The following is a 15,654-nucleotide window of genomic DNA, read 5'->3' on the forward strand; positions in this document are numbered from 1 at the left end:
TGCCATGGACGCACTGGTGTGCTAATAAGTCAGTGCCCCTTGGATGGAGGCCAGGCCTGTGCGTTGCTTAACCCACATTTGGAGGTGCCACTCCTCTTTCTGACTCCAGTTCTTCTTTCTCCGCTTGTCTCTCTCTCCCTCATCCCCTCTGCCTCCCCCTCTCTCCCTGGCCGGCCATGGAGATGTCCCAGCGGAAGAGGACCCCTCCCCCTGCGCCCTGGAGACCGGCCACGGGCGGCAGTGTCAGAACGGAACCGTGTGCAGGCCTGGGTGGGACGGGCCCAAGCATGGCATCACCAACTTCGACAACTTTGCCTTCGCCATGCTGACCGTCTTCCAGTGCATCACGATGGAGGGCTGGACCGACGTGCTCTACTGGGTAGGTGGGGAGGGGGCTGGGAGGGAGGGCCCGTCGGGGAACCCCAGCCAGTCCCCTCTCCCTGCCCACCAGCCCCAGAGAAATGCCATCTTTCGTTTGACCCATACGCAGTCGGTGTGCTCTGCCGGCAAGCTCCCCCTGCCGGGCGTGAGGTTCCATTCGGCTCCTCTTGTGTACCATTTTGTTTTCCTTTTTCTGCCTCCTTCTCCAAAAGAGAGCTGTGGGCAGAATTATGAATCCTCAGAAACCTCAGGCCTGGCCTTCCAAAAAGAAGCCATTTTTTATTGAGTTGTGTAGCATTCGGGCATGCTATTTATTTTTTTATTATTTCCCATATTAGCCTTCCCTTCACATAGTAGAATAATCCATCGGACAACTGCATTGCTGTTGTTTTCACTGTTACCCAAAGACTTTGCCGGTGATAGGACACAAATACTTAGAAGGCCCACTTCCGGCATGTAAACTCTTCTATCATATATATTTCCTCTATGCTACAAATACCCCTCAAGATAAGCATGGTAGTAGCTAGCTCACGCCTATAATCCCAACTACTCAGGAGGAGTGCAATTCAAGGCCAGCATGAGTGAAAAAGGTAGCCAGGCACCCCATCTCGACCTATGGCCGGCTGTGGTGATGTACTCCTGGTATTCCAGCTTTGTGGGAGATACAAATAAGAGGATCGCAGTCTAGCCCAGTCTGGGTAAAAATGCAAGATCCTAATTTTTTTTAAAGTGGGGAGATGGGCTCTAGGTGCATGGCTGAGATGGTGAAACGCCTACTTAGCAAGCAAGAGGCCTTGAGCTCATACCCCAGCACCACACACACACACACACACACACACACACACACACACACACACACACACACACAAAGCCTCTTTCATCATCCAGGAACTGTTGCCATTTTGCCATCCTTTGACCCCTGGGAATGGCAGGCTTGTCTACAGTGTAGCCCATGGCAAACGATAGATTATATCTGAGCTATCTTCACCCTGGCAAAGTCAACTCCATTACTTGTAAACAAAAAAACAAAAAAAACACTACAAGATTCCTAAATTCCTTCTTTGTAGTGTCTTCTAATTCAGCCCAAGAAACCACTGTGCCAGAATCTGGTCTTGCTCTCCAGAATGCTGGCGAATAAAAGCACGTTGCCGGTCCCGAAAATAACCATCTCTCCCAGAGATTCCCCAAGCAGTCGAAGCGTTTTGGCCGTGAAAAAAAAACCGCTCCTCAGAGCCTGCCCGGTAGAACGGTGCGGGCACAGCGCACAAGCTGGGGAGACGGAGAGGAACGCCGGCACCTTCCCCGGCTGCCAGAGCTCGCGGCGCCGTGCCGGGAGAGGCGTGCGGCGGCACGCGCACGCACACACACACACACGGCCTCGTGGCGTCTCCAGTCTTCCACGAGCACGCGTCCTGTTGATGCGAAACCCTCTTCCCAGCTTTGAGATTGCCGATGACATGCTAGGGCCCAGTGTGGCTGAGAAATTCCTACCAAAAAAAAAACCAAGCCAGCTGCTCGGTGCTCGGCCGAGTTCCTCGTACACAGCACACGTTCACCAAGTCGTCCTCGCATGCCAGCAAGCGCTGGGCACGGGGTATGTCGTTATAAATAGGATCCGGTTCAGTCTAAGGAGAAGCAAGGCCTAGGAGAGCATCTAAGCCCCGGATTGAATGGTGGCCACACTACAGTGTCGCCGTAATCCCAGTGAAAGGCAGCTGCCGGGACAGCCCGCCAGAGGAACTCAGAAACGGCCTTCTGTCGTGTCCACGTGGGCCCTGGGGGGCTGGGAAGTGGGGTAGGGACACCAGAGCCTCACCGTGGAAGCCTCCCGTCGCTATGGAACTGCCCCCCGGTGGCAGGGGGTGGGCGGGTGTAGGGTGGGAGGCATGGGTATAATTTGCCAATGGCCCTGATGTGATCCTCCTTCATCCCTCCCACACTCTCCCTCCCCTAGTCCCCCCACCACAAGTCATTGGTACCCCACCGGCCAGATGTGAGCCAGAGAAATATTGTCATGGCGACCAAGAGCCACGACTGGGGGAAAAACGGGAAGAGTAACACGTGACACACAAGGGCAACCGGCAATTTTCAGCAGCTGTGTTGTCCCTTCCTCCCTGGGTGGCGGGGGTGGGCTAGAACTCAGCCCCCGGCAGGGCTGGGAGCGGAGCGAGTGCCGGAGGGTTTGGGCCGGCACTTGGTCCCGAGTCTCCTAAGACCTCTCCCCCCCCACACACACACACACAGGCCTGAGACCATACCATGTGAGCCACACAAGTGTGCTCACGTCCCTAAAACCAGAGCAGAGCCGACCAGAAAGCACCTCTCAGCCCAGCCCAGCCAAGCGTGCCTGCTCCCGGGCAGTTCCTCCAGTTGCCTTGTCCTTTCTGTGGCCATTTCTTCTTCCCCCTCCCTCTTCCTTCCTTGCCCTTCTGCATTCCTCCTTGCCCCGAAGCCTGAATCTCTAACCCGAGGGACTCTCAAACCTCAAGGTCTGGGCATCAAATGTGGAGTTTTCTCAAGATAAACACAGCCCGAGCTGCCTCCAAGCCAACAATCTAGAAGATTCTAAGTGAGGACTGTGGTTTTCTGCATCCAGAACCATTTCCCCTTGCCATTCTCCCTGGCTGGGTTTGGAAACTCTAGGCATCCAACTTGCCAGATCTCCAGGGCGCTGTTAGTGTCCTTGGATTTGAGCCCGTGCCTTCAGGAAGTTGAAGACTCCAGGTCTCTTCCGCCTAAGGATGTTGAATGCTAAAGGAGCAGTTGATCTAGAAGGCAGAAGTCCCTGGTGGCACATGGCAGACTCAAGTCTCACGGGCTTGTGTGGCCCAGATGGCTGTTTGTGAAGTAAGATGTGCATAGAAAAACTTGGTCGGGGGGGGCCTCAGCAGCTCTCCCCCACTTTGGGGTACAGCAGCCGTCGCCTCCTGGCTCTGCTGCCCCTTCCCACCCCTCCCCATCCAGAGGGAGGGAGTCTGCAAGCCAGGGCCATGCTAAGGAAACCTGCCACACACAGACCTCAGCTGGCCCACACCTGCAGCCCACAGGCAGGGAAAGCTCACGGCGGGGTTTGCGCGGAACAAGCCAGCGTGGGTGTTCAGAGCTGGGCGCAGGCTGAGAGGTTGTATACTGTGGGACTGTGTGCAGAGGGCTAGGTAGAGGCCATGAATTCCATCCCCACCCTCCCACCAAGGTGAAGAGTTGCTCGTTCAAGCTGAGGGGCTGGTGGCTCATCCCCATAGTCCTAGTTACTCAAGGAGGCTGAGATCTGAGGATCACAGTTCAGAGCCCGCCTGGGGAAGGAAAGTCCATGAGACTTATCTCCAGTGAACCTCCCGAAAACCAGAAATGGAGCCATGCCTCAAAATGGTAGAGCACTAGCCTTGAAGAAGAATTTAAAACAAAACAAAGAGCTCAGGGACAATGCCCAGGCCCTGAGTTTGAGACCCAGGACTGACCAGATTTTTATGAGAGAGAATTGACCATTTAGAGAGAAAAGGACTGTCTGGCCTTCATCTGCAGTAAGTGCTCTGAAAAGAAAAGTCACAGGGTACTCGTGACCCCTGAAGATGCTGGGGACCCCCGCCCTAGGCTGTATCCCCCCTCAGGGATGTCCCCCCCCCCAGGGCTGTGTCCCACCCCCATGGCTTCCTGGTAACAGAGACGCTTGGTGCACAGAGATGGCCTTCAAATGTCCACTGCTAAGAGCAGGCCGAGGCCGCCCTCTGGTCCCGGTCACAGGGCACAGTGCCGTGTGCAGACAGCCTCCCGGCCCTCGCTTCCCGAGTCCCACCTGGACGGCCCTCTGCTGGTTCCTTCTGCCCAAAGGAAGGGTGGCAGCTCCTGGTGACGGCCGAGGGGGTCCCTGCCCTCACCCGCCGCCCCGCCACTCCCGGCAGCTGCCGGCTGGCTGCGTGTGCTTTCGTAGTTCCTCCATCCCCGGCCAGGCAGGCTTTACAGCTGTGCGCCCTATTTTTAACAGAAACCCCCGTCCGTCACAGCACAGGCCACTTCCTGCCCCCCCTACCCCCCCCAACCTCAGCCTTGAGCTGTCCCGCCAAGCAGACTTTGCACCACCTGGCCATATCTTAAATTCATTCATTCATTCATTCATTTGCTCAACATACGTACTACGTACTTCTCGGAGCAAGGCCCGTGAGGTTCACCAGAGAACGGGAGACACAGGATAAGCTGCCTCTGCGACACGGTTCTCAGGGCCGCCCCGCCCCACCCCCCAGCACCCCACCCAGCCTTCCTGTCTGCTTTCACCCCCCTCTGCCTCCTCGCTCCTAACTCTCCTTCGTCTTTCCAGATGCAGGACGCTATGGGCTATGAGTTACCCTGGGTCTATTTTGTCAGTCTGGTCATCTTTGGATCCTTTTTCGTTCTAAATCTGGTTCTCGGTGTGTTGAGCGGGTAAGCTGACCACTTCTGTGTGTTCGTGCGTGGCAAGGCAGCCGAGCAAGGTTCCACAAACACCACCACCGCCCGGACCCTCAGCCGAGGCCCCTCACAGGCTCGGGAAAACCAAAGAAAACCAAACAACAGCAACCACAACCACCAAACCAAACCAAACCAAAATCTCCTGGGAACCACAGATTCTGATCCATTGGCTGAGCAGGCCATTTGGCTTCTTAGTTTTGAACCTTGAGGGTGTCCGGGTTCCTCGCTGATGGGGTCAGCGTCCGGGGAGCCCGGGGCCGGCGCTTGGCCCTGCTCGGTGGCTGTGTGCGTGCCAGTGCTGCCTCACTAACGGATATTCCATTCTTCCAGGTCAATGATGCCGTAGGAAGGGACTGGCCCTGGATCTATTTTGTTACACTAATCATCATAGGGTCATTTTTTGTACTTAATTTGGTTCTCGGTGTTCTTAGCGGGTAAGCAGGACCGAGGAAAAAGGTCTTGATTTTTCCACTTATATATATATTTTTTTTCTTATCTATTTATTCCTTCTGCTACTTCTGGTGCTATCTTCTCTCTCTCCTTTTTTTTTATTTTTCTTTTCTGGCTCTGATGCATTTGGGATGAAGGGGTCACCATGGCTTTAAGGTCGAAGGGCCTTGGCCTGGCCGGAAAAGGGGCCAGCCCTCCCTGTCTGCACCTCAGAGCCCCATCCAGCCCCAGGGAGCCCGCCCCCTAGGTGAGGGGCTAGGCCCTGGGGCAGGAAGAGATTGGCAGCAGGAATCCCAGGGGGCAATCCCACTCCAGGCCCACACACAGAGCAGCCTTGCACGCAAGTACTCGCCTGGTGCTTTCAGCCGGTGAGTTCAGATCACTTCTTTTCTGTTTTGTCCCCCTTGATGGTGGTACTGAGATTTGAACTCGGGGCCTCATGCTTGCTCCGTGGGTACTGCACCACCTGAGCCACAACCCCGGCCAGCAGATCACTTTCGCTCAGGCCCAGCCGAACGCAGGGCTGACTCGATCATAGAGGGCCTGCCTCGACGGCGCAGTCCCTGGATTCGATCCCCAACACCACACAAAAACAAAGTGTGTATCGATGTAAACATATCCAGCCTAAAAAGCCAAACTACTAACTCCGCTCAGTCCTAAGTCCCAGGCTCAGCAGTCGCTTGCTGACATCTCCCTTCCTGGAGCATTGACAGCCTCAGGTTGTTTGAGAGGAGCGGGGATGGAAGTTGTTTCATGTAGGAGCCCACCTGGCTGTACCTGGCTCAGATGAGACGAGAGGGCCTGGAGGGGGCTCGTGGTTGGGCCTTGAGGACTGGCCCCCCTCACCACGAAGAACCTCGGGTGTCTTCTCACCGTAGCAGCCCGTACCAGCCACACCGAGGCCTCGACGCCCCTGGTGGCCCCTTCCTGGGTGGCCGACTCCGCGGCCTTTGCTCTCTGGGGGCGGGGCTTCTCTCTGTCCCACTCTGCTGACGCCGCCCAGCTGCTCTGCCGTCTCTCCCGGCCACGCTGCGCTGCTGGGGGACTTAGCAGACTCCGGAGCAAGGGCGCTGTCCTGGGGGACAGACTGGGAACAGGGCTTTCCACCTCCCCTGCTGGCATGGTGAGGACAGCCAGGCAGGCAAGAGCCTGCTGATTGGTAAGAACAGAGAATAAAATAGCGCAGACCCCTGCTTAGCTGCCTGGAAGGTAGAAGGGTTTCCATTTCATGTTCCAACACAAGAAAATGGCCCTGCGTTGATAGACGAGTCTCCATCTTAAAAGAAACAAAACACCTAGGGACAAGGGGATGGGGCAGCCCCATCAGAGACAGACATTCTCAGCTCTGACCTGCTAGCGCCAAGGCCAGACAATTCGCCTTCTTAAAAACCTCCACTTCTCTGCTGGAGGGGGAACAATGAAGGAAGGTTGCAGCAGCTCAGCGAGGATTGTGGGGATGAAATGAGACCCTTCGTGTCACCTTCGCCGGCAGACAGTAGGTGTCCAGATAATGGCACTGTCCCCGCAGACATGATTCTTTGAATGATGCTGGAGGGGCGTTTTAAACTGCAAACTCACGGATGCAAAAAAAAAAAATGTGGCACTAATATCCTGCAAAAAGGGACCCTTGTTTACATGATAAGAACAGAATCACGGGGCAGGCGTCCCTGGGCTCTCCCTGCCCTAGGAACAGGCCGAGTTTGGCTTTTGCCATCCTGTGCAGATCCACAAATGACTGCAAATGAGCCGTGGAAATGGATTCTGGAGTTACCAATGCGCTTCAGTGAGCGGGAGAGCTCATAAGTGAGGAGGTTATCAATTACCCAATCAGTGTTGATTTGCAAGGGGCCTCGAGCCCAGTGGTCAGCATTCATGGCCTCCGGTTACATGCTCGGTGTGACTGAGCCCCAGCCCGGCCCTCCATTCCACCCCCATTTTTCATGCCGGCCACCGGTGGTGACGGATACGCTCCTGCCCTGTGACATCCCACGGTGGTGACTGATGGTCTCGCCAGCTCTAGTCCCCCGGCTCGGTGCAGCCCGGGCAGCTGAGGCTTCGTGTCTTCATTAGCTCAGTCCCCAGAGCAGACACATGGCTGCCGTCCAGGCACGGAGGCAGAGCTGGGCACCACCGCCCAGCATATCCCTCTCCAAGTGGGGCCCGGTGAAGGAACCCTCAGCTGGCTCCCCACCCACGGTGGCCTGGTTCTAGAGTTGATTTGCCAAGGAAATGCTTCTTGGAGTTACCGTCTCCAGAGAGCGAGGCGGAGGCTAAGGGAGGCCTAACCGGCTACAGAGGGAGAGGTTCAGGGCAGAGAGGGGCTGGCCAGGGAGGGAGCCAGCGGAGTCTCCTGTCTTCACTGTGAGCTGTGGATCTGGCCCCTTCTCCCCTGGCGTTACACGCCCCGGGAAGGAAATGAAGGCATGCATCCGCCAGTTGGCAGGAAGCCCAAGAAACAGCAAGTTCAATCCAATTAGAATTGTATTCAATCAAATTTAAGAAGAAAATCCAATCCAAAGCAGAGCACCATTAAGGCAGCAGTTGAAGAAGACTCATTAGCCTAGGAGCCCCCGCATTCTCCCGATCAAACAGTTCCCTGGCCCCTCCCCAACCCCAACCAACCCCATTCCACTGCAGAGATCTGAGCCCTAAACCCGCGCTCTTCTCAGCAGCACGGGCAAGATGCAAACCCGGGCGGATCTGTGCTGAGAGAGACACCCCTCCTGCGTGCTGCGCGAGGGAACCCAACCTTTTGTCCCCTCGGGTTTGCTGGTTGGTGAGGTTCTTCCTTCCGAGTTGTCCTTCTTGCAGTATTTGCCTTGTGCAAGAAACTCTTGTCAAGGTGTTTCCACGGAGTCTTGGCCTGAAGTAGGAGAGAAGGAAAGATGGTTGCCTGGGGATTAAGCAATGTACCCAGAGTGTACACACATACACACACACGCACGCACATGCACACACACAGACACATGTCCCCAGAGCCCTATTTGCCTCATTTGAGGGAGCTAGCCTTCTGTGGCCAGGCCACTTGTTCCAGAAAGTAAATTCAAAGACAGAGGGGGGTGGGGGGAAAGAACCTGATCGCAGACAAGAGAGAAAAATGTGTCATTCTGCTGGGGCCGCTTCTCCAGGGGGCCTTCAGCCAGCACACCCCATCCCCACGCACGCATCTTCCCCCTTGGGCGTCATCTTGATTTTATGTATGTTTTTTTCTATTCTGACTGAACGTGTTTAACCAAAAGGGCAGCCCCTGGGACATTTTCTTATGTTTGGAATCCTTATTAAATCTCCATGTGAGGAGGAAAAACAATAAACTCTTCCCTGGATTAGAAATTCTTCCAGGCATGCTAAGAGTGGCCGGGTGGACGCAGCCAGGATGATGGAGCTTGGGGGTGTGAAGTGCCGACAGCGTGGCTGTTCTCAGGCTACCCGGGAGCCGTCGCTGAGGCCAACATCGGCACGAGGGACCTAGCGGGAGAGCTGGCTCTGACACGCCTCTGTCCTCATCTGTGTGTCCTCTCCAAAGAGTCCTAAACCTAGCTGCTCAGGAGAATGTCCGTGCCCTAACTATCGCAGAAGGGCGTTTATAGTCAACGCTTAGGTCTTTGGACAACAGTCCTTTATTGGAAAGTTTTCCGTGATCTAGAAAAGAGGAGAAGGAATAGTAGGGCCCTCGTTAGAACTCCTGTGGCTAGGTCAGGAATGTCTTCTCCTGTGTCGCTTCTGTCTGTGACGGGCCTGGGTTGACTAGAGACGGCTCTGTGGAAAGTGGGGTGTGCGGGGCCGAGTTGTGGGCACACGGCCATTAACACCTGCCTTGTCTCCCCTTACCTCTGTCTCTCCTGCCCTGCCCACTCCGCCTCCCTCTCCCTCTCCCTCTCTCACCCATACACCAGAGAGTTTTCCAAAGAGAGGGAGAAGGCCAAGGCTCGGGGAGATTTCCAGAAGCTGCGTGAGAAGCAGCAGCTGGAAGAGGACCTCAAGGGCTACCTGGACTGGATCACGCAGGCAGAAGACATTGACCCCGAGAACGAGGACGAGGGCTTGGACGAGGAGAAGCCACGCAACAGTGAGCAGCCTTCCTCTGCGTTTGGGCTTGGTTCAGGGAGAGAGAGGCGAGGCCGGGGCGGGGGGGGGGGCCCTCCGCCGCGGGGACGTGCCGCTCACCTGCCTTTCCTCGCAGCCCATGCACGGGCTGTCTCGTGTGAGCGTGTATCTCTCGGGTCTCGGGGCCGTGAGCTGCCCGGTGGAATTAGTCATGGATAAAAAACGGAAATGATTGCTGTTAATCTTTCAAACCTGTATTCCTTTCAGGATCTTTGGCCTGAAAGGGACAGTTGTGGCTGGGCTAAGGCCACGACATCTTTTGTTATACCGCGTGAGTTTGTCCTCCAGGTGTCTGCCCTCTGGACAGGGGCGCGGGCAGGCCTCTTGGAAAGGACTGGTATCCACCGAGCTGTTTACCCAGAAAGCTCCATTCCCTGCACCGGCTTCCCTCTCCCTCGACAGGGCACCACTGAGCTTTGTCCCCTTAGAGCCCGTGAGCTGAGGCGATGTGAGCTGGGAACCTGGGAGGGAGGGAGTCCAGAGGAATTTGAGAGATTGCAGTTAGATGACAGACACCAACCTGGGTGATGGTGATGGTGATGATGGTGATGGTGATGGTGATGATGATGGAGTATTGGTGATACTGATTCATGTTTGGAGAAACATGGAAACGCGGGCTCCTACCCAGTGATTTTCCAAGTGGGGTCCCCAAGCCAGCAGCCCTAGCCACAGCTGGGAACTTGGTAGAAATGTCAGATTCTAAACGTCCATGTCTACACTCACTGGTGCAGGGGCCGCAGGAGGCGGTGCCGGAATCCGAGGCTGAGTGACTTCGCTTAGGTTGTGTAGCAGGGTAACCTGAGCACCCTCCCCCTTCCCCAAGCCTGGGTCAGCTCTAATCTAATCAGCGTCTTCCCTGTGGCTCTCGCCGCACTCTCCCTCCTCCTCCATGTGCACTCTCTCTGTCATTCCACCCGTGTTGGACGAATGCACTTCTGTCCTCGAGAGCGGCCTTATCTTAGAACGAGTTCCTACACAGTTGGTCGCATGGAGCAATCTGAGACTCAAACAGGTCAACGAGCCAACCAGGACACTCTCCAAATGGAGCCATGCAGGAAGGGCAGGAAGCCGGCAACTTGCCCTATGTGGAGAGGGGGACTCAGGAAGAGCCCAGGCAGGGAACCGGTGGAGGAAAGAGACGGCCAGGCCTCGGCCAGCCTCGGGCCCGTCCCTCGTTTCAGAGATGGATGTCAGGAATCCATCCACTGCTCCCTTTCTGATGGCTCTCCTGCTCAAGCTACAGATACAAAATTAAAACGCAGAAACAACAAGGGGCTGCTAACAGCCTCGTGCAGTACCCAAGGAGGCCCTCGTGCTCCGCTAAGTAGTTCTGCAAGTTGGAAGGCTGAGCTCTCGGTGGACTTCAGCCATGACCGGCGATGGTGTGGAGAATCTTTCTGGAAAGCTGCCCGACAGCGCTATTAAAGGGCTGATGCAACTGCAGAGCGGTCCATTTGTTTATGGCACTGAGCATGGTAAATAAGCAAACTGGCCCGGGAGTGTGGCTGGTACATCTGAGAGCAGAGAGGAAGCCGATACTGTCGGACGGGGGAAAAATGATGCAAAGGGGCACTCTGAGCTGCGGGGGAGCCCTGGAGTGGGCGTAGGCCCTGTCCACCCGAGAACTCAGACTTCAGCTGAAGTTAAGCCACGTGGGGGTTCTGAGCAGAGAGGCGACATGACCCGAAGGACATCCGGCAGGGTTCCTGTCACTGCCGTGTGCTCAGTGGGGTGGAGGTGGGTGACAGCTCCCATCTCCCCCTGTGTCAGAGGCCAGCCGGGCCCTCCCTGAGCAACCACGGAGACCATAAAGGTCAGACGTCGAGAGGACCTCATTTGCCGAGGTGTCGTGGGTCACGCAGGAGAGGAGGAAATCGGGGGACATTCTAAGTCAGCGTAAGGATAGAATCACCATTGTTGGACACAAGAGAAACCAGGAGATGAGTGGTTACGAGAGGGACCCCGGGAAAAGCTAGCCCAGATGGCGAGGACGTTCATAATGCCTAAGACTTTTCTGAGGAGAGGCTGAGCAGGTTGGCGGCGAGTCGGTGTCCCGGTGAAGATCCGGGCCGTGGCAGCGTCAAGGGCACGGAAGAGATGGGTAACCCCTGAGCCTGAGTGAGAGCTCACAGTGGGAGCGTTCACAGAGGTATGGCGGGGTCGGGACTGGGCAGCTGGCACGGAGAAAAAGAGCCCGCAAGCTTTCTTGGGAAACTTGGAAAGGGGGTGGGGGGAGGCATCCTCGGCTTCAGCGTGGAATCGGCCAGGAGGCATTTGAGGTGGAAGCTGTAGAGAAAGGGATGGAAATGTCTTCCTTCCCCTGCTTCCTTGAGATTAAAAAAAAATGAATGTATTAACTATCTTCCCATATGGGAATCTCTCTCCCTCTCCCTCCCTCATGTCATTAAGACAATTTAAATGCAGCCCCAGCCTCCTGAAGCTCACAGTCTTTAAGACAGACATTTATGTGGATGCGCATCTAAAAGACAGACAGCCGGTGGAACCAAAACATTGAATTTCCACGTCGATGAGTGGGGTTAAATATTGACAACGCCCCCCCCCCCCCCCCGCCGTGCTACTCGGTGATGTGACGGGGGAGCCACTTCCGGAGCCCTGTGCCTGCCGTGCCCCGCGGGGCCTGGGCTCACCTGTGAGGGCCGGGAGAGCGATGGGAACCAGGAGAACGAGGAACTCGGGTCATGATAGAATAGGGTGACCGCCGGTGGAGCCCCGCTGCTGTGCTTGTAGGCCCGGGGGTGCGGTGGAGAGCCAGTCCGTCATCCAGCTTTCTCACCTGTCCCGTCGTCTCCTCTCCACCTCATCCCTTAAACTCAAAGCCGCCTCACCAGAGCGGGCAGGACCCGCGCGCCTCGGGCTGGGCTGCGGCGTGAGGCCCCAACGTCCCTCTCCTCCTGTAGTCCACGCACCTCCTATGTGCTCCGGCCGGTAGCTTCTTGGGCCAGGTCCCTTGCTCTTTCCTTTGGCAAAGCTGGGACCACTGGCTCCCCGCTTTCCCAGTGTGTTCCACCGGCTGCCTCAGTGTTTCTGGGCCTTTGTGGATCTGGCTTGGGCGTTACTGCTACAGCTGCTGAAGTATATTCTTTAAGTACGTGTTGGAGCCCTGACAAGGTTCTTTGGAATCTTATTTTGCCAAGAACATAAGAATGTGAGTTATCTGTAAGCATCTAGACAGGCGAGCTCTGCCCTCCCTCAATTATATTCTGAAAACAAAGTCCCCAGGCTGGAGGCCAGAGCTGGACCACGTGGCCCAGGTCTTACTCTGAGGTTTCATGTTCAGGGGCGGAGCCAAGGTGAAAGGCCAGGAGAAAGCAAGACCACAGGCCAGGGTGTTGAAGAATGAGTACTGCGGCCCCAGGCCTTGAGCTCAGGAGTGGCTGGAATAGGTCTGCCCTCAGTGACCAGCGAGGTGAAAATCTGTAATTATATGCTAGGCAGGCTGGCTTTCAGGGGAAAAGCCTTGTTTACCTTCCGAGCTCAAGCTTCAAAACCAGCCCCATCCAACCATCTGTCATCCTCTCTCCTCTCTCGCTCTCTTTCTCTCTTCCTCCCCCTCTCATACCCTCCCCCCCATGTCAATGACTCCTGAGATAATGATAATGGCAACCAGTGTCAGGCCAGCTATTATGTATAACAGTCCTCTGAAAATAACAAAGTATGTGTGCATGCGCACATAACACAATACCACTTGGTCTCCGGCTCGCCCTGCCGCTCCTTCTGCACCCAGAGGAAGCTGAGCCCTCTGTGTCTTGATTGCTCTCCATGGGAAAGTCTGCACAGCCATCTGCCTAGTAATCTGCCTGCCACCCACCCTCAGGTAGACCTCAGGCCACGTCTCTCCTTCTTCCTGCCCAGCTCTTCTGGAAGGCCTGCCTGCACCTGCAAGAACGGTACTTGTGGAAGGTGATCTGTGGTGTCTGTTTTATATCAATACCTTTATCCATCTCTTACACCATCCACGCTCCTAAAAGTGGGGATTGTTGTCTTCTCAGCACCACAGAGCTTCATGCACAGGTGCTCGGTGAATCTTAGCTGGGGAAGGCTGAAGTGCATGGAGGTAAAGCATGGGGCCCTGGCTTGGAAGGTTCTGGAATCGTGCCACCAGGAACAGATGATGTGGGCCTGCCTGGTCACCGTCAAACCATGCCAGGCCTGGCCCATCAGAGAACGTGCCAGGAACCAGATGTGCTCGTTAATTTTCCCTTCTTTATCTATCGCATTTCTTACTCACTTCTGGTAAGGGCAGGACTGCTGAACCGCGTTCCCCACCACACCCCCACCTCCACCCCTGGACGCATCTCAACTTTTCTTCCTCCAGTATGTCCAGAGACGTGTTGGAAGTAGTCCTCGCTCTACTCTGTCGGCTCACTCGGAAGAGCCGTCAGGAAACGGTTAAGAGCAGCAAGAACAAGTTCCTATTGGCCGCTTTAGTATAGGAAAGCTGAGTGCATTTCAGGGCCAGAAAAGGCCAGCCCCCTTCAAAGGGGCGGAGGCCTGATTCCGTCTGTCCAGTGGCCCTTGGAACGAAGCTCATTTCGCCCGCCGGCCGCCATGGAGATGGATGGAGGGGATGATGTCGCAAGCTGGGACTTCCTGAGCTCTTGTGGAGCCTCCTGGTAGAATGGAAAGCGGACCGTTCTGGTGATAAATAGAGAACTGCATCTCATCTGTAGATTCCTCTCCTTCCGTTGCTGAGCTTAATCAGATCAGGGAAACCGAAGGGAATCGTTGATAACCAGAGATTATTTTTCCATGTTTTTCATCTGGCCAGGAAGCATTACCCTAATGCGAACAGCATGTTTCTCTGGTGGCCTGGGATGACACCGTCCTTAGGCTAACCCAATTGTGGCCTACTGGGAAAAAATACGTTTCAGGCGCAATACACTCAGAACCCCAACTGGAGCTGTGGCCACTCCAGAGTCAGCCTTGGGGCACGCCTGTCAGTGCCCCGTGCCCTCAGTGGCTCAAGCCAGGGACGCCCAGGCCCTGCCCCGGCCTGCGCTTCTGCCTTGCCCGGTAAGCACGTACAGTGTTGTGACTGACCGGCATGAGGAGCTGGCCACCAGGAACGAAGCCGCTCCTTTTAGTGAGATGTCTCCGATCCTCCCGGAACCCTCCCGGATTGGGACTGAGAAATGGGAGGTTCAGTGCGTTCATCCGAGACCAGACACCGCCCGTCCAGGCTCAGGGGCCACATGGCCCACCGTGTCCGGCTCCGATGTCCACCTTCTTGCTCTCCCTCTCGCCAGGCAGGAAGGAGGAAGGACACATAGGGAAGTGTGACCCCCTCTTTGCAGCAAGGAAGGAGAGAAGGTCTAGGAAGGAGGTCAGAAGATCTGGTGGCCGCTCGGATCTCATCCTGCCCTCTCTGCTCCTCTCCCAGCCTCTCCTGTCATGGCCTCGAAGGAACTGAACTGACCAGCTGAATCTGTGCGGGCGGGCACGCAGGGAACTTCTTCACCACATCTCCATTTCAGAGCCCTCCCCACGCCCTCCGCTCGGGCGTCCTCCCGCCGTGAAAGCCCTCTCCCCTCCACGGCTGCCATCTGCAGCGATGGAACCTTGAACGAGGAGTCCCGGGTGCAGCGCCATCCCAAAGGCGCTGTTAATTAGCCTTGTAGGGCTAATTGCTCGGCTAATTGCTTTGCCACGTCTGCTCCCCCTCCCGCCTCCCACTGCCATCAGAGGTGGCGCTTTTGAGAGCCTCTCCTTGCTCTTCCCTCCTCGCGTGGTCCCCATCCCGGGCCCGAGAGGGAGCCGGCCTCCCTCACAGCGCAGCTCGTGGCCAGGCCCTGTTGGAGCTGGCACTCGAGTCCACACGCGAGGCTCTGGTGTGGGCAGTCGTCGGAGACCTCTGTCTGCCTCTCCACTGCCCCGCCTTGCCTTCCCTCCTGCTGTCAGCCCCGCTCCGCGGCTGGCACCGGCGCCGGCCGCTCCATCGGCAAGGAGGCCGTTCTCTCGTAGTGCTGTTGAGCTCAAAAGGCAAGGTGCGGGGAGGCGATGCAGCAAGTTCAAAGCCAGCCCTGTCACACATCCTGCTCCTGCCACGGTCGCTGAGGGCCTGAGGATGCCACCCACCCCCCCCCGTCATCTGTCACCCCTAAGGAAGAACGATGTCGTGAGAAGGCGGAGAACAGACGCAGCACAGTCAGATCCCCATGTCTGCTTGCTTCCGTCGGCCTCCCTCCTCGTTCCTCCCTGCCTGCCCCCCTCCCCTCTGCCCCCCAGTTCTCGCCCTCCCTTCCCTGCCTCTCAGCC

At 56.3% G+C, this 15,654-nt stretch overlaps 1 protein-coding gene across 1 annotated transcript in view; it reads left to right on the forward strand.

The window, feature by feature from the left end:
- The window catches only part of Cacna1c (calcium voltage-gated channel subunit alpha1 C), a 96,427-nt gene that overhangs the window by 16,189 nt on the left and 64,584 nt on the right, over positions 1-15,654 (forward strand). Inside the window, 3 exon segments of the mRNA XM_048335032.1 lie at positions 183-379; positions 4,694-4,797; positions 9,168-9,340. Coding sequence (XP_048190989.1) covers positions 183-379; positions 4,694-4,797; positions 9,168-9,340 — 474 coding nt within the window.

This window comes from Perognathus longimembris, chromosome 27 (assembly GCF_023159225.1).
Source record: "Perognathus longimembris pacificus isolate PPM17 chromosome 27, ASM2315922v1, whole genome shotgun sequence".
NCBI classification, from domain to species: Eukaryota; Metazoa; Chordata; class Mammalia; order Rodentia; family Heteromyidae; genus Perognathus; species Perognathus longimembris.